The following is a 22,129-nucleotide window of genomic DNA, read 5'->3' on the forward strand; positions in this document are numbered from 1 at the left end:
TGGCCTGAAGTGCAAGTGGGGACCTGCATATGGAAGGACCTGCAACCTACTAGTAGTAATGTCTGAAACCTCTAGTCCCTGTAACATTCTGATATATGTGTCCAGGAGGAAGAGTGTGTTTTCTTCAAAAACTGGTTGATGTTATTAAATTATCTTCTTTTTTTTGGATATTATATAAGCACAAACCTTATATCTCTATTTACTGTTCTCAGTTCACTGAAATCACTGGTGCCCGATGACAGGATAAGGGACAACTGGCACAGACTGGAGCACAGGAGGTTCCATCTGAATACGAGGAGAAACTTCTTTACTTTGAGGGTGCCAGAGCTCAGGAGCAGGCTGCCCAGAGAGGTTGTGGAGTCTCCTTCTCTGGAGACATTCAAAACCCACTTGGACACATTCCTGTGTGATCTGCTCTGGTGAACCTGCTTTAGCAGGTGGGTTGGACTGGATGATCTCCAGAGGCGCCTTCCAACCCCAACCATTTTGTGATCCCGTGATAAGCACACCTTATAGAAAAGGGAAGCTGTGCTTATATAGAAAGGTGTACACCTTCTATAGAAAAGGTTAAGATTGTCCTTTTCTGTAAGTACAAACCTTATATCTCTGTTTACTGCTCTGAGTTTGCTGAAATCTCTAGTATTAATACAGTCAGGTCTCCCAAATTATCGGAAAGACGTCACTCACTTTGATTGGAACACCAGTCAGCTACTTACATCGTGTCCCTGCCTCTGAAGGCACAAACCATATAGTTCTTGCACAGACTTTTTTCACTTAAACCTAGTGAACAATGTGCTATATCTGTATCTGTGCCTAGTGTCAGGACTGTTACATGTGTGTCACTTAAGGAGTCATTGGGTGGCACTAATAGAACAGGTACTTGTGGGACAGGAGGCAAGGTGGGGAGTGTACAGAGGGGTTACCATACCAGGCTAAGAATCAACCTCATCTGAAGCTGACAGCTAAGAAGAGTCTTGTGTTTGTGAGCTTGGTTGCTTGGCATACAAGCATCGAGGGCAGCAGAGAATGAAACTGAGAGTGAGTACAGGGAGAAGTGATCAATGACAGAACCCAAGAGAATGGCAGGAAGATGTGCCAGGGGAGTTTCAGGTTGGACATTAGGAAAAGGTTCTTCCCCCAGAGGGTGGTGGAGCACTGGAACAGGCTCCCCAGGGAGGTGTCACGGCCCCAAGCCTGACAGTGTTCAAGAAGAGACTGGATAATGTTCTCAGACACATGGTGTGAACTGTGGGGTTTGTGCTGTGCAGGGACAGGAGTTGGACTCGATGATCCTTGTGGGTCCCTTCCAACTCAGCACATTCTATGATTCTGTGAGAATACAAGAGGGTTAAACTGAATTGTTTGTGCTGTCCGGCTCAGAAATTGGAGTGTATTCCTTCCCCTAACTCTCCTCTCTGTCTGCGAGACCATAAGGAACAACTTGCCATACCAGCAAAGTGAAATCACATCCCTGTTGGGTTTAAGGACTTTTAAGAGGAAAATGCTGGCTAAAATAAAAACAGCAGTAAGGAAAGGGAAACTTTGCAGTAACTAAAAATAACGGCACACCACTTCACAAGATTGGTTATTGCATCTGTCCAGAGTTTGGAATTCCAGACATGGGGGTCAAGAGGTCACCCAAAGGTTACTTTTCTCCCAGTCAAGAACAAACACAGCGGAATTGCACACCAGTGTCTTTTCCCAGCCCACTTGACGAGTTGCCAAAGCTGCTCTTGGATGTGTTCACAAGTGACGCAAAAATCTATTCTTAAACCCAGAATATACATCAATCACTTAGCACAGAAGGAAACCATTAACATCAAAAGGGGTGGAGTAGAGAGGCTTTTTATATTACCAACTGCTCTCATAAATTTAACGCTAAGTGGTAGAATGTAATTGATTCATATGTGTTCTTTATCTCAGGTGGAAGGCTGATGCGTTGCTTTGCTTCAGCAGTTCTGTAGCAGAATTATATAAATAAAATATGGCAGAAAACCAAAATCCAAAGCAAATGCCCTGGGTTTTTGCTTGGTTATGTTTTGTTTTGTTTTGTTTGTTTTTTTCTTTTTTCTTTTTCCTGAACAACATTTCTATAGTTTTGGTTTATAATACATAAGCAAACTTCTTTTTTTAGAGTTATTGAACTCCAGCTGAAATTCCCAAATGCTCCAAATAACATGGTAATATTTTTAATGCTTTACCATATTTAGCTTCAAATGACTGTCATTATTAAATAAAGTTAATCCTCCCAAAAGGTCCTAGTGAAAGTATGAAGTGTACCCAAAAAGAACAAAACTGCTGTGACTCAGATTGTTTGTATTTGTTTTATTTAGGACAATTTGTGGGAATGTATGCTTTACTCCCTTAACGTCTATCTTGCATTATTGCAGATGTTGTACGTAGACAGTTTACTTTTAGTAAGTCCTTGGAGAAGCTAATGTCCTTGCAGAACCTGATGTTTCCTTGAATGGCAATCAAAAAATTCAACCCAAGGCTTAATTAACTTGTTCTTTTGTAACTTTTAAATGTCATTTGATGCAATTAACGTTAGCCCTGAATGATTGTTCTCTTGAATTCTTAGTTAAACACATTAGAAACAGCTACAGTTCTTTGTAAAAATAAATGTTTAAAATGTCCCCATCATTTGACGTCATGCGCGGACCCTGGGACATTGACTAACAAAGGGAGAAATCTGAAATCCTAAATGTAGCATACAATATTTTCACATGTGATCTGTGGAGGACACTTGGACAACTCTGTCCAGTGTCCCGTCTGCTTCTCATCTCCATCCTCAAGTCAGCCTGGTGTCCTCCAACAGCTCTCCCACCTCTGACACCACAAGCTGCCTGACAGTGCAGGTCACAGAAGGATTGTCATGCACTGGGATGTTCGATAGGCTCCACAGTATCAGAAGGATGAACTTGGAGAGGATGTACTAAGCCATTTCTTCTCTCATCAGTTTTTCATCTTCAGTGTGACTAAGTAGTGGGTATTTTAGAGCAATTCTAAGAAATGTAAAAACTGAAATGAAATGTTTTAGTGATGGTACAAAACAAAACAAAACTGGTGTGTCTCTCACCTGTAGCTGACCACAGCTTGGACATGTAAGCCGTACTAGTCTAGTTCTAGAGCTTATGCAGAAGTGAATGTTAGATGTATAGATAGAACACTGTGGAAAAACTGAAATAACATTCCAACACTTTTTGCATGTACTTATCCTCTGCAATTAAATTTCTCCATGAGCTTTGAAATGAACCAAGAAGATTCAGCCTACATTTTGCAACAAAATTTACATCATCTTTTCAAAATGTCCTAAGTTGCTAGAGTTACAAAAGTGCTTCAGATAGATTTGTTGTAGTCTCTTAAATGGGCTTGAGATGTACCCAGGTCTGCTTTTCATTTACAGACCAATGTCGTCTTGTTGCTGGATACAAACAATGGTGCCCTTCGCCGACTTGTGCTCTTACCAGATGCTCAAGAGTCTCCTAAGAGAATGTCATGGTGGAGCAGCAAAGAAGAGGCGGTGAGGAACAGCACCTGCCTCTATTATACTAAGTTGCTTTTTGTTTTTTGTTTTGGTTTGGTTTTATTTGTTTGTGAGGGGTTTTGTTTGGTTGGTTTGTTTGTTGGCTTTTTTTAAAAATCAAACATCAATATTGGAAGTACTGCCCCAGGATCATTTATCTTTCTGTTTTTATGACCCAAAGACTTAATTGTCTACCCTCATGTGTGTTTAAATGCCTTACACATAAAATAGCATTGTTTGGAACAGTGATATGTAAAATATAATTAAGTTTTATTGTCTGATGATATGTGTCTTTAAAATATCCCTTTTTGGACCTGGAACTGTGAATAATTGAACATTTTGTTACAAGGTATTATGTCCAAACTTATGAACTCAGTTATGATGCAGTTATTTGACTTGGGACAAGTCAGGCTAGATAGCATTTTGAGAGGTAATTAATGCCAGGGATTATTCTACGTAAAGGAAAAATGTAGTCCACCTTCAGGGAAGTCAGGGAAGCTCACTGGGATGAATGTAACAACCAATAATTGTTATATGATGTATTTCTATACAGAGCAACTACAAAATGTGCCGAGAGTTTTCACACAAAAACTGGCTGGTGTTCTACAAAGAAGCAGGGTGAGAGTAAATTATATCCTCGTATTATACAGATTTATAACAGATATGTACATCCCTGTCTGATTATTCTTTTCTTGGTTTCCAATTTTACAGAAACCGCCTTATTGTACTGGATGTATTAGAGGGTCAAACTCACACCATCTCGCTTCCAATCAATCTGAAATCTGTTTTCCTGGTGGCTGAAGACCGGTGGCTCTTGGTTGAAAATGAAACAAATCAGTTAGTTAAGCCTGGTTTTCTTGATGGCATTATTTCTTGTTTGTGTCTTGTTTATGTTCAGGAGTTTTTCACTCCTGGTCTCAGAATTGTTTTTTCAGTTTGTGAGACTAACTAGACTTAAACAGTTAGAGTTTAGGATGCGGATTGGCTCTGGTCAAAGTGCAGGTAGGCTTTTAGAGTAGAAAATGAGCGGGATATACCTGCCTAAATTCATGCCTCTGAATATCTAGACTAGCTTTGATTCTATGGATGTTAATGCTGTTTTTACTGAGGTGATATTGAGAATGTTGGTGGATCTGGCTTTGGAAGTACAGCCACATCATGCTGGGTTAGTGCCTGTTTGCTTTACTTTCGTGGTCATGTGAAAGAAATATTACTCTGCTGGCTTATTTTTATAACTGAAGAGTAAATAAAAGTGTGTAAACATTTACCAGAAGTCATCTGCCACTTGCTGGCTTACCCTTTCCTATCTCACAGGTGTTTGGTAAATTATGTTTCATTTTAGCAAAAGGTGTTGATAACTTCATTTATATAGACATACAATGTTTTTGCTACTTCAGAAGATGAAAGTCCTTTTTTTAGATCTACACGCTCAATCAGGAATTATTATAAATGTGTGTCCTTTACAGGAAATTTCTTTTAACCAAGGGTGCCCATATGGAAGCTGAACACAATGAGGTTTGCCAGCTGTATGCATTGACTGAAGAGCCAGCTGACATGGGATTTGGCTTAACAACAGGTATTGAATGCAAGCTTGGCTTGTTCTTTTTTTTTTAATTATTTCTGTGTTTGCAGCTGCACAAACAAGGCTGTTTTACTTTAAAGGTCTGGGTAACCTTCTTTCCAGTTCTCTTTTTGCCCTTCCCTTATGTTTGTTTAATAATAACATTTCACAAAGCATGGCAAATTCCATGCTCAAACTTCAGGTTGTTTGAATAAAGCATCTTTGTTTCCTTGTAGCGTTTAAGACCCTCAGTCATGGACTTACAGGAAATGTACCAGCTTACAGAAGAAAAAGGAAAAAATAGGCAGGAATTATAACATAAGAACAGAAGGGACCCAATATGTTAATGAGCCCAGTCTGTGCGCTGTTGCAGGTCTGTTACGTAAACTCAGATGAGCTAGATGTTTCCCAAGACTTATAAAAGTACAAAAGATCCCCTGTTAAAACAGAAGTCACAGTTTCTAAAGTTCTAAAGTTTTTTTATCTTATTTCTGCTCTTCCAATCTAAAAATTATGATATCCCCTCTCCACTTTTTTTCCAAATCATTCAGCAAACCCTGAATGTAACATCTTCAGCCTGTTCTCATTCTTTGAGGCAGAACCTGTGGCAGGAGAGCTAAGAAAAGGTAGACCAGTGTGGTTTTGCCACTGACCCAAACCAGTAGCCCATTCATCCTTTGAGGGAGGAAAGATTTTCTCCCACTGTCAGGTAAATGAGATAGTCTGCCCGTTCAAGTGGAAACAGAGTGTGCTGCAGAACTAAAGATACCAGGTTCTCACTGTGTCAATAATTTGAGGCAAAGAGCTGTTACAATTGCACAGAGTAAAATTTAGTTTTCCTTAGCTTAAAGAAAAAGAAAACTAGACAATTATTTACCAGAAATGTGTTACAAATAATGTTATTTGAATTGCAAAGAGCTACTAAGAAATGTCACGTTGACACCTGTGCAAACCTACATTTTGCCTTTCTGTGCAATTGCATTAAAACAGTCTTCAGTGAGATCACATGCTGTTCTATTCCATAGGCTTCCTGCCTCATTTGCACAGTAGCGAGCAAAATTAAGTGGCATAAGCAAGTACAAAGCTAGTATTTCCTGATTTTAAGTACTTTGCAAAAATAACATTATTTCCTGACTTCTGTGTTGTAGTATAGTATAATCAAATCTTCTGCTTTTTAGTAATTGTATGCTCAAAGTAATAGCAATGATCAGTGCTCAGCGCTCTTACAGTTAATATAGTTTCCTATTGCACATCTGGATTTAATGACTTTCATTTTGTTTGATTTCCCTGTTTAGCATCAGAACTGTGTGTGCCACATGCAGTTTCAAGTGACCAGCTATCTTCAGAAAACCTCAGCGCAGCTGTGGGACAAAAGATCAGCTCCCCCAACAGGATTTTCTCAGACGAACATAATTATGCTACTATTGTGATTGGGTTCCCAGACCTCTTGGTAAATACTGAGCATTATTATACAATGAAGTAATATGATCTCATTTTTTCTGTAGGCAGTTAAGTACCTGTTTACCAAATGATATGGAAAAAGAAGGGAATGACAGTAAATGACAATTTCATGTAATGTACACCATTTGGTAGGGTAGTCTAATCTGGAGAGATTTCAGTGAAGTTTGAAATAACAAGAAATCAAACAACATAATATCTGGCACAGACAAAATTCGTCATAGGAAAGTTCTGAATAGTACTGGCAAGATAAATATTTAATAAATCGTGGGGTTTTATAGATTTTTAATTAAATATAACCACTGAGAAGGATATAAGTATAATTTTGGACTGCTCGGTGTGAACCTTTTGCTTAATGTGCAGCAGCTAGCAAGACTTTAGATTTAAGAGAAAGAAAAAGATACGGAAAGTGGTAACAAAACAATACAGTCCCTTCTCTATTTAATAATATAAACTGTATATACTGCATGTAATTGTACTGACTTCTGTGACACAAGTAGAAAAGGATCAGAAAGGAAAGTGGAACTTAACAGTGTAGTCACTGAGGCTATTGCAAGGAGTGAAGGTAAACACAGGGAAAATAAAAGCAGTATGTTTAATTATTTGGATTTATTTATATTTATTATCTAGTGATACATTAAAAGGGTGGTGCTTATGGAACAAATAATTCAATGGAATGTTTGCTTACTAAATTTGGGCAAATTAGAAAATGTAACTATTTACAGACATGAATTTTGGGAAAGCCAAATGATGGAAGGGTATACTCTGAAATCCAAAATGATTCAAAAATACGTTTTTTTAAATAAGACATTCCCTGTCTTTACAATTAGCTTTTGAGTTTTACTTGATTTGTACTTAAATTACCAGGTTGATTATGCTAGCTTTTCCTATTAGTTACAACAGATGTGCATTTATTGCAGGAAAAGGGAGGCAGTCTAGAGAAGGGAGTACTAAAGATGTTACACACTTCAGCTCCAACACTGGTGATGAAACGTTTTGCTCCCCATGATTTAGACTGAAGCCCTGTCTTTCAACATACATGGTTTTAAATGTCCACGTGAATGTCAAAGAGGGAGTGTATTAAAGGTGACAAAATTTCAGAATCAGTGTTTAGGGTTAATGTTGCAGGTATTTAGTATGGACAAAGTATCTGAGCTCTTAGTATAGTGGCAATGCTCAGCTGATCAAACGTAGAGGCTGCCTTCAAGATGAGACCATTTATTCTCTAGACTCTACTGACTGTAGCAGGAGGTGAAGCACCTGGCTCACATGTGGACATCTATATTTACAGCTCTGAAGTGGAGCCAAATCCCAGCCTTAATGCCTAACTTTGAATTCATTACTAAAATATCTGCTTGCATTTATCTACATTAGTGGAAACTTAGATTATAGTAATAGTTCATTACAGAGTTTGATTCCAGATTAGGTTATTTCAGTGCTTTCTGTTCCTGGTTCAACATGAAGAAAAAAAATAGTTGATTCAACTTCAGATCTTCAAAGAGTCTCAATTCCTAAGACTTGCGCAGGTGGTCTGTTGTTTTTCACTCCCATAGGAGTTTTTAATGACAAAATAATCCAGGTTTTTTTTTTGTCATGTGGTGACATGAGCGGTAACCACAGTAGCTACATTAGATTTAAAATTAGATAAGAAGTAGAACTTAGCAAGAAATGTTAGTTCTTAGGCTCAATGGCAGTAACCTTTTGTTATGTAGACTCCTTCTCTTTTGCAGTCTCCTAGTGAAGTGTATAGCTGGAAAAGAAACTCCTCTCTGAGTCACAAACGTGCTTCTCCTTCTGATCCATTTTATTATGGACCCCGGAGGAAAACAGGAGCTGCAAAACAAACCAATTGTGTAACTTTATTGGCTTCTAATCAAATAGTCAGAATTTTAGCACCTGGAGATGTGCCTTTGAAAGACATTTACCCAAAAGGTAAGAGGTTCATATACTTGTACGTACTTGTTTTTGTTTTGTAAACTGCAATCACTCACCAATTTTTCCAAAATGTTTTTAAAGAATCACAGAACAAACATTTGAGGAGGAATGAGAGTAGTTGCACTCATTTTAAAGCCTAATTTGGATCTTATTAACATGCCTAATTATACTTCTGAGGAATTAGCAGGCTACCTACACTGTGGATACCCCAGTAGATGGGATCTCCCTCTGTCCACACTGGGAACCAGCTGCAGGAATATGATCATTCCAGTTCAGCAATCATCCTTCACTAGTGTTTCCTACTACTGCTCAGTGCCACACAGACACACAGTGATAAGACAAACTTATCTGTCTAGCTAAGTATTGTCTTCAGCGGGGCCAACAGGAGAGGTTATTTCAGGAATGCATGTGAGCCTGACCACTTCTGTGTCTTTCCCTTCATAGAATCATAGAATCATTCCAGTTGGAAGAGACCCTCATGACCATCAAGTCCAACCATAACCTAACTCTAGCACTAAACCTTGTCCCTAAGAACCTCGTCTAAATGCCTTTTAAACACCTCCAGGGATGGTGACTCCACCACTTCCCTGAGCAAAACTTCAATACTTTCTCAACATTTGCAGTTGTTTTATGAGAGCTGTTGCAGAAAGCATCCCAGCCTTAGCCTTGAAATCTCCTTGTATGGACCTGTTGTCCACAAGTTTGTCTGGTCCTTCTCTCAACTTGTGTGTCTCCACAGCAAGCTCACAAGTTCACTGCTCTCTGTGACCAGCTCGTCTCCCACCAGCTTTATCAAGTGCCCCTCGTTTTAGCATTGCAGGGTTGGGTGAATGACAGTTCTGCATTCACCTTAATCATCGCCTTCATGACTTTGTTAGCTTCAGTCACATCTGCCTTCTCTCCAAACTGAAGAGACCTGGGCTTTTTAGTTCTTCCCTTGTCCAAGAGAATGAGCAACATTCACATACAGCAAAACCTTCTTCCACTTGTACACTGATAGAGCAGGTATAACCTACAGACATCCAGCCTTTTTTGTGCTCCCCTGCCAAGCTTTCTGTTATCATTGTATCTTTAGCTTCTTCGGCCAATAACTAAAAATATACCAATGAGTGCTAAATAACAGCATTTGTGAGTTTTGCAACCCCCAAAATTACTATTCATGATTCCTGTTACTATTCCTGATTTCTTGCATATGCAAACTTTCTGTCCCAGAATAAATGCTTTGTTCCAAATTAACTCTCTTTTACAAAATAAATGATCTAATACGTCTCATTTACCACAGGTTACTTCCCTGTGTAGATAAATCCTTTTATTTATTACTAAAAGGATAAAATACTTGCTTCACTAAAGAAGCAAAATCAAGGATATAAACAGAGCAGAAAATTGAAGTTACCTATGTTTGTAAAGAAAAGGTTAACTTTTAGAAAAATTTAACCTAATAAAATGTAGTTAGACTTTGCATGATGATCTTGGAACTAATTATACCACTTCAGGCTGTAATCTTCTCATACTTTATAACCTGCTGAAGGGTCAGATTGGGTTATTTATTTTAAGCCTTCATTGTAAAAAAAGTACATATATCTGAGTCTGAAGTGGATGGTATCAAAGTTCAGAAGGTAAATCTTATGAGCTTTTGTTAAAATTAGTTTGTTGATTTGGGAATGATGGAGGGATACAGTGCTTCCAAATGATACCTAAAATTGAGATCTTGACATTTATTTCTAAGTCTTATAGGTTGCTCTGGTAATATAACACTTTATAATGCTACATGAATATAATTAAAAACCAAGGGACATTCATGAATCCTGGATACCCTTGACCCAAACAAATTATCTACCTGAGAACTGGCTTCTGTCTGATCAAGTAGTTTAATTTATATCTGTTGTTGTAGCTGAACAAGTTACTAACTTTTTTTTCCCCCTCAATTATGGTGAAATATATTCATGAATAGTGACTGATAGCTGTAAATTTACAGATCTTATGAAGTATGATTTGTTCCATGCTTTATGGCCATGTAAGTTGAAAGATTTAAGGCTTTCTTGAAGATCATTGACATTGATTTTTATTTTCTAAATGACAATTTATGATTTACCAAAACTGATCTTAACTGAATCATGTTTAATATGACTGTATCGATGCAATTAAATTGGACCTGAGCAAGACTGTAAGTTTTCTACTCCATAGCCTTTTTTAAGGACATCAGACATTTCCATTTTTCAGCTAATGATCAGTTTCTCTAGTGGAGAAAAGAGTCATGAGTGGAGCCCTATGGAGACGTGTGCTACCCAGTGTGGTCATGTAAAAAATAGAAAACTGAATGAACAATGAGGTGACAGTGTTTGCTGATGATACTGGTTATTATTCATGGTAGAAGGGATTCACAATGAAGGATTACAGAAGAACTACAGTGCTGACTGCAATAGAAATGGCAGATAAAGTTCAGTATAGATAAATATAATGTATGTGAAGGAAGAAAGAAAGACTCCTAATTCTACATCTAAAATGATGGGGCTGATCAGTACATCTCAAGAGTGCGATTTTGTTGTTACAATAGATATTTTCATTAAAACATCAGTTGAAAGCTCAGTGGCAGTCAAAAAAAAGCAAATCAAATGTTAAGAATTACTGGGGAAGAAACTGGGAAAAACAGCGAAATCTTTGGGCTGTTGTATAAATCCGTGTTTCTCCAACACTCTAATTTTGATCCCTTGTCTCAAGGTGGGGGAAGGCTGAACTGACCTAAATTCAGGAAAGGACAATGAGGATGAGCAAGATTACATTGACCCAATCTCCTGCATGTGGAGACAAGATCAGGAAAGGGGTATATGGTGGAGTTCTACAAGAACATGTATGGGATAGACAGGTGGGAAAGCAGTTTAATGGTCGGAACCAGTTAAGGGCAGCTAATGAAGGTAGTAGGAACGTCATCAAAACAAATAAAAAGAGGTGGTTCTTCACAGAGCAGGGAACCAACCTGTGAAGCTACTTCCCAAAGGATGTTGTGAATGCCAAAATATGGATCCAAAGGAAAACTGGACAAGCTCTTGGGAAGTTTCTAAGTAGATAGACATAAAAAGACACCACGTTCAGCTTAAGAAGCCCCTAGATTGGAACTGGTTGGTGACTTGAGCAAAATGCCATGTGTGCTTGTCCAGGTCTTATAATTTTGAAGCATCTAACGACTCTGGTAGACAGGATACTAGATCAGAGGGACCTAGTATTGCCATTGTTATGGCATGAATCCAAAATCTTTCAAAGTGAAAATGGGAAGACTGAAGAAAAGAGAGATGCGTTAATGTGCTCACTTGGAAGGTGAGATTATAAGGTATTAGTCCTTACTGTGCCCATTTGAGATCCAACATTTGCAAACCTCTCTGCTGGGCTATTGCTTCTTCTGGAGTTTGCCTCTCAGTCTCACTAATTGACAGGCTCTTTAATTGAATGCACTTGAATGCAATTGAATTTAACTGCTACAATCCCTTGGAGATTCAGTGTTGGTTGTTCCTGATTGTGCTGCATAATTCATGGGGGCCTTGGAATGTTTGTTGATTCATCTGCACTGCTGTTTCTGCATTGGAGACCTGTAGTTACCGATCTACAAAAGTTCATAGAATCGTAGAATGTCCTGAGTCAGAAGGGACCCACAAGGATCATTGAGTGCAACTCCTGTCCCTGCGCAGGACAACCCCACAGTTCACACCATGTGTCTGAGGGTGTTGTCCAGTGTCTTCTTGAACACTGTCAGGCTTGGGGCCGTGGCACCTCCCTGGGAAGCCTGTTCCAGTGCTCCACCACCCTCTGGGTGAAAAACCTTTTCCTAATGTCCAACCTGAAACTCCCCTGGCACATCTTCCTGCCATTCCCTCGGGTTCTGTTGTTGTATAAGTTCTGTAAGTCTTCATTAATAAGTCTTTGTGTTCTTTCCTGGGAGATTGTATAGTGAAGGGAAGGCATCCTATTACATGAAATCAAGTATGTGGCAGTCCCTTGAAGTTCTTGCACTAATTCTTATGTGGCCTTTGAGAAGCTGTTTTATATTCTTGCTTGGGTTTGTGTATCTATCAGACTTTCTTTCTCATCTTCTCAGACAACTGGTTAGGTCTGGCACGCAGCCTTCCTTTTCTATGAATAATTCAAAGAACTCAGCCAGAATCTACCGTACTTCAGTATGTTTTACCAAAACTTTTCCAGGAATAACAAACAAAGAAATAATTTTCTCTATGTTTTATTGGAACTATATACCAGGATAATAGTTGTTCAAAAAGGAATACAGTAATAATTTCCCCAAAGACTGCCAAATAGATATATGGCCACAAAATATAAACTCAGACAAGAGATCATGGCAGGATCCAGCAAATAAGGATTAATGTTTATTCTAAAAACACGGCTATAGAAATGAGGACTACTTGAAAGAAAATATTTACTTGAATTTTCAGCACTTTCCATATATGAACATAAAATAACAGTCTGTTACTGAGTATGTATCTCTATTAGTGCGACAGTAACTGGAACAACATGTAGTATAACACACGCAGTTACAGGAATAACCTCAACACATCATCTGGTCCACCTATTTATATAAAGACAGGATGACATGTTTAGACTCTTAACCAATGTTTGTCAAACAATTGGCCTATTGCTATACTTTGCTCTCCTTGTATAAGAAAAGCTTTTCCTGGTATCCACCTTTTTTGCTATAAACAAAACTAAATACTTTATGTCACCTCCACTCAGTCAGGATAATATTGCTCTCTTTATAAGAATCTTTTTGATATTATGGGATGTGTTTTTCAAATGCAAAGTCTCTTTTTAGATGAAAAGAATTGCTTATATTTGTCCTTGTAGCCCATCTGTTCTAACCTCTTTGTCACGCCCAGGACTATCTCATGAGCTTATCTTTTCCTTAAAGTTTGGTGTCTAGAGCTGCGTGTAGCCATTCTTCTCTGTTGGGCTTTGGCAAAAGAGGAACAAACTGCACTTGTTTAGGTCTGATGTTCATGGTTCATCAGGAGATCCTGGCCAGTTGCTCCTGTGTTGCATTTAAACATTTGATTACCTTTTCTTCAGCTTCCTTCTTCTGCAATCCTTTGTCTTTTCATAATTTAATTTGGTTGATTTGTGTTCTCTCTCTAATTTATAAACTTTAATTTTTAATTCTTATCCCACAGTTCTACCTCTTCCAGTTCAGTTTCAGCTCTGTGTTCTAGATCTTCATCAGAATTTTTAATATATATCTTATCCTCCATTATTACCAAAAGAGAGAACATGTATTAAAACAGTAACAAAATCTAGGCAAAACAAAAAGTGCTCTGTGGCCCACAAACCTGCATATTTCTGGACTTCTTTTTCCTATTTTTGATGTGTTTGACATTTTTATGGAAATGAGTAAAGTCAACAGATGTTCTACTGTACATGCGCCATGCTGTGGATATGTAGGTACAGTAGATATGCATGAAGTGCTGTTGTTGGTTGTTCTTTACACTGATTTGGATTTTAGATCCTCTTAGACTGCTGATCTTACTGGTCTTCTCTGTGTGTGCTGTGTGTGAGCATCAACACTTCTGCAGGTAACATCAGGCTCTTCATTTCAAGGAGGTGAAAGACATTATTTCAGGAGGAAATCTAGGCTTGCTTTCATCTTGTGACAACGGTATTTTGTAGCCATACTATGTGGTGTAATTCAGTCTTCTGGTTCATTTTCTGAAAAACTTCAAGTTCCTCAGTTTATTCCAGGCAGATGAATGGCAGCTCCCAACTGGAAGCCACTTCTGAGCCCAGGCAGAGCGTGCTCATATGGTGGCAAAAGCCAGTCTATGTGCATAGACACACACACACAAATTTATTTCTGAGGGAGGGACCATAATATTAGATGTATTCATTAAACTGTCTATAAGCAGGATATTAAATGCCTGATAATCTAGGTCTATTTACCATGAAGTTGTAAGATCTTTGCCTACTGAGAATCTACTTGCAAAAAGAGCGATTCAATTTAAGGCAACAATATTTAGAATAATATTACTGAGAAATTTTAAAGTGGGAATAATGAGCACAATGTTTTGAAATCTTGTTCAACGTGCTTGTAAAGTCAGATATACAGCTGACATTATCTTCAGAGACGGATAAAAGCAATGAGGTAGGGATTGCAGTAATGCCTGATTAGTGCTTTTGTGAGTAGGGTTATATTCGTGTGTAATTTTGACATTTGCTGTACAAATATATTATTCTTTTATAATTGTGCCTGTCTGGTTGCTCACTATCATAATAGTGAAACAATTCCATATTTGCAAGTTATACTCCTGTATTGAATGTGAAAGCTTATCATTTTCTGACAGGTACTGTGTAACAAAATGTTTAACTTGCTAAATGCAAATGCAATAAGCAGTTAATCATGCAGCAGGAAAATAACATGTTTGCTTATTTTCAGATGTCACTCCTCCACAAGCTGCTGGATACTTGGAAGTAACAGATCTTAACTCAAAGAAGATCAAATACATTGCTATTCCTAGGTAACTGATTTTATTGATTAGAGCAGCCTATGTCTTACATGAAGAACAAAGAGAATTTAGAATGAATTAATACTTCAGGATAAGCCAATATTTTTTCTGATCTGGAAAGTAAGAATAATTCATACATAGTGTGTAAAATTCTGCGGCTGTTGCAACATATTTTTGTCAACATTTTTTATCCGTTTACTAGGTGGTACCAATGAAAATGTAGCAATTAATTAGTAAATATGGAAGGTAGCTTTATCTTGCGATTTTTGTTCCCTCTGCTCGTTCCCCATCTTCATGCACATTATCATCTACCTGCTTTCATTTTGTTTTGCTATCTTTATTTTCTTTTCCTTTTCCTCTGTATTTAGAGTCTAACAGAGACAGGCAGAATGATCCAGTGTTAGGTGTTAGGAAACCAGGAATCAAGTACTGGGGCCAATATAAAGTTTACCTTGAAAGCAACTTGAGCTTCTGTGTGTTTTGGTTCTCCCTTTGGAAAGTCCGCATTCCGTCAAAAGTACACAGTCTCTCAACTTTGGATGTTTAAATAGTACATGAAAGAAACCCACACATCAGAAATTTTATAGAGTTTTTTCTTTTTAACTCTATCTATTTGGTTTTGGTTTCAGCAATATTAATTGATTCTCATTTAACTTAGTTATGCTTCATTAATATTCTATGGAATTTTTGAATTAATAGAGAATTAATTTGGGTCTGTTCACTGTTTTATAATTGATCCATTGGCCTGTATCTTACACAGTCATTGAAAAATGTAAGGCATTAACGTAGAAATAGCAGTGAACCACACTTTATTTTACACTAGGATTTTATAAGAAATTACAAGAATTACAAACCCAAACTTCAACATCATCACCTTTAACCTAGTATGAAGATTTAAGCTATTTAACTCTTCTTCAGGTAGTATATGGAGATTTCAGTCTTAGGTAGAAATATATGTGTTACTGCTTCTTCTGTCTTCAAAGATTATTAATTGTAGTATTAGTGCAAGCTGCAAAGTCATTATGCATGTCATTATCAGTACTGAAAAAAATGCAAAGAATCTTTCCTACGTTATCTAAATTTCCCATCATATTCTGTAGCTACTAGACTCTCTGTTTCAGCAGTAATTTTTTGTCTGCAAGTTGGCTGTTTAAAACAGTGCTAGGATTCTCTGTGCGTAGAGCTGTGCCATCTTTAAATAAGTGCTTAAATCTTCATTTTCTTATTAAATGTGTTCTTTTAAGTGGATGGAGGGGTATTTTCCTCAGTGCTCAGGTCATGTTCTCTCTCTTTTGGTTTTTTTTTTTTAGTTTTGTATTTTTCTAGAACACATTTTTTAATTTTTCATACTCGTCATAGTTTTTTGTAAAGACTGATTTTCTTCAGATAGATGAGATATAGCAGTGGGTTAAGCAACACTTCAGCCTGGTCTTTTATACTGCTTTTTATACTGACAAGTATCTTTTGATCATAGCCACTTCGAGCAGGTGGAATGTTTCAGATATAAAATAATGGATCTGCAGGGCTTAGTTAGAGTTTCTTATGGAGTAAGGATGTAATTTCATTTAATTGCCTCCTTAACTATAGAAATACTAGTTCTCTTTTTAATTGCCCCTTCAAGAAAAATCACATTAATCCTTGTTTTTCAGATCACAGTCTCTCTCTCCTTACACATCTTGGCTCTCTAAGATCTCGGATGCCGATGCCCTGTTGGCACCACTGGGCAAAGTGGGTTTGGTTACGGTGGACATGGGAGGTGGTGTGAGGCTCTGGGAGACCGGGCTGGACAGCCTCCAGCGGTCACTGCAGGACTGGAGGAACATGATCGGCCAAGAAGACGGTCGTCCGGTGCAGGTAGGGCTTCACAAAGCTGAAAAGTGTTTAACAAAATGAGTTGCAAAGGAGTTTTCAGCTGGGAGTGGGGTCGAGGAAGAGCTGTTGAAAACTCCTGTGAAGCAGAAATATGCCTGCGAGAAAAACTGAATAGACATCTTCACTTAAAAAAAAAAAATATATAAAATAGATTAATTAAAAAGCTTATTTGTGACCTTTATAATTATGGTTACTGACAGACTCTTTGTCTTGCAGTGTTTGTATTTTTGCCAAATTCCAGTACATTTACATGCAAATCAATTCTTTATCTCCTACTGATTTTTAACTTCAACTTTCAAAATGTAGAATAATGACATTAACTTTTAAGGAGAGCGTATGCTTTTCCAGAGTTCAAATACTTGGAAGAAAATATTGAGTTTATACTTTAGAATAGAAACGTGAAACATAGGTGGAAGATACCTGGAGTTCTCAGTAGTGGCTTTGACTAATTTTGGAAGTTCTCCCAGCTGAGCAGAGTTACCTGGATCTCCATACAGTCACGTTCTCGTGTGGAATGTTTAGGTAAATGTTGAAAATATGCAGCATATACATGTATGCTGTGTGTGCTTGTATGTATGTATACACAAGTCTTAATGTATGGGCTAATATGTATCATCCCCATTGCAACACAGAGGGAAAATTCAGGACTGCATCTTCAATTTCTGTGACTGACTGGAGAAGGTATCACTTTACTTGGAAGAGCTAGAGTGTGTTTTAGGAGGACTTTGTTACTTTTCACTGGGAAGATCCTGTCTCTATCTGCCGTTGCAATTATGTTTCATGTATTTCTGTAACCATTTTCACAGTGCATTAGAATGGGAAAACAGGATGAGTCTTTTGTATTCAGATCGCTATATTTTTGTTCACAAGGTGTCCAGTTACCTCAAGTGTGAATAAGGTTTATTAGGCCAAAAGCATAGCTCTTCTTTCACTTTCTTTTCCCGCTCTGAGCTCCCTTTCTACAAGATGTTCTGCAGTTCCAGAAACTTGTGCAAGAACTGATGTGTTGTTCTTACTGGACCTCAGCAAATGCCTTTCATAAAAGTCATGAGAAAAGGAAAGTGTTACCTGGTGGCACATTTGTGTGGATGCCTGTTGCTTTGCCAGTGCCATTTTTATTACAAATGCAGTAGCACTAGCACCATCTTATGGTCAGATACAGTTGGTTTATACCAGCCCAATTTAATATACTGATCAAGTTGACCAGTAGAAACAAAAGGAGGCAAGAGGAACAGTTAAGAGTTTTACTTGCTTTAATAGTTGTTTTTCTTTTTTTTTTTTTGTTAACTTGTGATTTTACTCAACAGTATTAGCCAACTAAATATTAGAGAACACTGGCTTGGAAAGTACACATCATCAGAAAATTTTGAGTCTTTTAACTAGTAATGTCAAATAACCATTTTTTAAAAGGCTAAGAAGTTTTTCTACAGTCATAAAGCAGTTTTCAAGATCTGTTGTAGAATTCCTCTCTCCTGACAGCCTGCCTCTCTAATTAGTAGACACATTCCAAGGTAAAGTCTTCGTAGTGTCTTTCTTTCCTCTGTGAACGTGGGGTATAGAGCTCAAGCCAGTGGTTTGTCAGAACTCAAAAATGGAATACTGTTTGATTTGAGCTGAAGAACTGAAACTAAGCCTCCTGTGGGATCTTCAGACTTCCATGATTGTCACTAACTTCTGTTTCTCTATTTTGCACACTTTACTTTCGATGGAAAGATAATGATACCTAAGAAACTTTGTTTACAAAGGCATTACAGAACAGTAAGCAGTGAATTAAATATTTTCTTTTGTGTACATCTCCAATAAGATAATAGATATGTAGTTGCTGTGTAAACTCTATTCTTTGCTATTTGGAGACTAAGGCCTTCAGCTTTCATACTTTTCAATGGATTAGATATAAAAGCAGTATTTATTAAGGCATTCATTTCTGGAAATGAAAAGTCAGTTTGAAGACATATTCATGTAGATTCCCCATATAACATAAGCATAGCAAGAACTCCAGTGTTTCCTGTTCTACAGACAATTACGAAGAAAGTTTTGCAGTTAAATATTTCCTGATACCTGTTTTTCTAGAATTTGAGATACTTTGGAGCCATGCATTGATCTCTTCATTCAAGTGTATGAAAATCAGCTTATTTTGTGTGATGTTTCATACTTACGCCTCTGTTAAGGATCTTGGAGTCTAATGAGGCATCTCTAATTCCTTGACTCTACCCATCGTTGCCAGTCATCCTGTAGCAGAAGCTCACTTAAGAAAATCATCGGTGTTCCGCATATCACTAGAATTAATTCCAGACCCACACCAGTTTCCCTAAAAAAATGTCCCTAAAAGCTGCTACTGATGCATCCTGCAAAGCTTCTTAGCCCTTCATGGTGATGTGCGTAGACCAACATGAGACCTGTCTAGGTGGTTGGGAACCACTGTTCTGCAAAAACACACAGAATCTCTCTCAAGCTTCCTGACTTGTGAGAGAGAAAAAGAATTAGAGGGCTTTCAATAAAAATATAGATCAAAAGAAGTAGAAACGAACCTTCAGCCAGGCTTCAGCTGTAACTTGTGGTACTGTCTTGTAGGGCTGCATTTTTGCTTTCACAAGCACAGCAGATCTCAGAAACAGGTTGGATGTAGATAAGCAATGAAACAGAGGAAAACAAACAGCTGTTCCACTTGTGATCAGTAATTAGATTCCCTTGATATGATGTCATGGCAATCTTCAAAATAGTCAACATTTGTTTGCTATTGTTGATACACTCAGCAGAGTTCAAACTGCTCAAGTACTGAGGCTACAAAAATACTTTCTGGAAATATGATTTATGTTTACATAAGTTTGCATTTATATTGGGGAGTCAGACATTTTCAACATGTATTGAACTTTTAAACAGAAAATATGAGTACAGTGTTCTGAAATGATTAAATTGGAGTGCCTACAATATGATATTTAAACAAAAAAATGTATTTTCTAAAGTCATGAACACTACCTGAAATCCAAAAATTATTGAGCTTCTTCACTGTTTGGTGTTTCTAAGAACAAGGTCACTTCATTGTGAAATATCTCAAAGTAATTTGTAAGACAATTTAATTTTCAAATCTTACCTTGAAAGTTTAATGGCAATAGGCAGTCATTGATAAGTTTGTGTTACTTTTTGCATCAAAGGGTTATGATAGAAATTAAATAGAAAAAAACACCAGTTACATTCTGATATAGTTGGGCTGTTGTTCTTCATTAAGCATGGTTTACTATTATGTCTTATTTAGGAAGACTAAAATGCTTAAAATAATTAATTAAAAGGTGCATCATTTCAAGGTATTTCAACAGATAGTAAAGCATCATGCCCTGTAGACACCTGAAATCACTGCAGCAAACTCGCCGTGCAAAATGACATCCCAATGCTGAGGATAGTCTAGCACCAAGATTTTCCAAATAAGTGATCTGGTTGATAAAAAAAAAAAAAAAAAAAACCCAAACATTGTTGTAATCTGAGATTTCTTTGGGGTTTCTTTTGGCAGGTTTTGTGGTATTTGTGTTGTTTGATGCATGTGTGGAACTTGCAGTAGATGCATCATTTCAGGTGCATGAGATGAGTTGCTGAAATCACAGTAACGTGTGTTTGTAGCTGTATGTAAAGGCCTAAGGAGTTCAGTAGATGCAACTCTTTTGACTTCCTATGGACTCTTCTCTCTCATTTTCAGTATGACAAGCCTTCCCCATAAACATTAAGGTACTTGGTTGGAAATGAAATCCTACTTTCATCTAAATGAATAGTTAACAAGCAAGGAAAAAAAAAATTTAAAAAAGGCTTCTTTCCATTTTCCCATCTTTCTGATGTAATCCTAAAACAGGGTCACAATCTCCTGGTAGGTCCCAGATCTTAAAGCTCAAGGCCTGCCTGTTCTACAGGCCAGTGCTCTTCTTCAAGGGTGGTTATTGCTTACATCTCTTTGGCCTATGACAGACACCCACTCTACATAGGAGTTCTGCATAGTGTGTCTTTTCCCCAGAAACTTAAAAATCTGAAATGTGTAGCTCAGTTTGTATCTGCTATGAGAGCTCAGATGGGTTTCTTAAATGACCCAGATTCAGCCAATATAATGTCAAGATCACATACTGTAAGACTGAACAGAGGAGAGATACAGCAAATGTGAATTGAGTGGGCACCAGCCTTGCTAATACCAACTGTTTAAAACTAACTTATTTGGCATTGATAGCTCAGCTATCAGAAGTTTCTTCTGCTTCAGGTAGGAAAATTACACCTATGCTCACCCATGAGCAAGAACATGCCCTGTGTAGAACCTGAACAATAAAACACCTCCATCATCCCAGCACTCTAATCTCAAGAATGATGGACAACACCGAGCTTAAAAAATCATGTACTTGTTTGTATGTGGGTCAGTCCAAAGGAGTGTGTAAAACAGACATGGACACCTGCTCCTGGCAAGTTTCTACTCACTGGGTCAACAGCTCAAGACATTTGAGCAACCCAAGTCACTGAAGACCATTCACATAGTGTCTGTCAGTAGTAGTCCACCTGTTGGGGGCAGAACTTTATTTGGACAATTCCGTAATATGAAATCAGGCTCTTCCAGAGACAAGAAGCATCCTGGAGATACTATCTCCCTTCTTTTTTAACCCCAGTTTGCTTTTGTGACTTGACCCGATCTGTCTGTTCTCTAGCAAAAAGCCAGCTGAACAGTTAAGTCATGTTAGAGTTCACAGCCTCACAAAACTGAGAGGGTGGAATGAATCTAGAACAACATGTGAATGAGAAAAAAAATCTTTGTTTGCTTCTCACCAGTGGTGTGAACGACAAATGCGCTGGGGCAGTTCTGCAGTAGTGTGTAGGAATTCCTGCAGTACTGGCCCAGGTTCATTCTGTTAGAAGAGATCCTAGAGGTGGACAACTCAGCATGACTTGGATTTATTTTGGATATGTTTTGGACCTTGGCACTCACAGGAGACATCAATTAAATGTATGTAAGAACAGAAAAGGCTTTAAATTAAGGTTTTGGGAGATTTCATTCAAGATCTTCTGCCTTGGCGAACTGACTGAGATAACAGTTTTCTGTCAAAAATGAATGCTTTTATCCTAAATTGTGATTCCTTTGCCTAGTAACACTAGAGGCATATTCTTTTTGTTTCTGCTGTGACTAGTTAACATTTCACTGATCTAGTGTTTCCACAAAGCATGAATCATTGTAACTAGCTAAATGGAGAAGTGGAAAAAAATTACTTTCATCCATCCATAACTGTTTCCCTTTAGACAACCCTAAACGTTTAAATACGTAAT

At 37.7% G+C, this 22,129-nt stretch overlaps 1 protein-coding gene across 2 annotated transcripts in view; it reads left to right on the forward strand.

The window, feature by feature from the left end:
• The window catches only part of VWA8 (von Willebrand factor A domain containing 8), a 186,131-nt gene that overhangs the window by 125,075 nt on the left and 38,927 nt on the right, over positions 1-22,129 (forward strand). For both annotated transcript variants that reach the window (XM_065848747.2, XM_065848831.2), the window contains exons 30-37: positions 3,407-3,523; positions 4,080-4,144; positions 4,238-4,363; positions 4,993-5,102; positions 6,383-6,537; positions 8,276-8,477; positions 14,905-14,986; positions 16,624-16,828. In XM_065848747.2, coding sequence (XP_065704819.2) covers positions 3,407-3,523; positions 4,080-4,144; positions 4,238-4,363; positions 4,993-5,102; positions 6,383-6,537; positions 8,276-8,477; positions 14,905-14,986; positions 16,624-16,828 — 1,062 coding nt within the window. The remainder of the gene's footprint in view (positions 1-3,406; positions 3,524-4,079; positions 4,145-4,237; positions 4,364-4,992; positions 5,103-6,382; positions 6,538-8,275; positions 8,478-14,904; positions 14,987-16,623; positions 16,829-22,129) is intronic.

This window comes from Patagioenas fasciata, chromosome 1 (genome assembly GCF_037038585.1).
Source record: "Patagioenas fasciata isolate bPatFas1 chromosome 1, bPatFas1.hap1, whole genome shotgun sequence".
NCBI lineage: Eukaryota > Metazoa > Chordata > Aves > Columbiformes > Columbidae > Patagioenas > Patagioenas fasciata.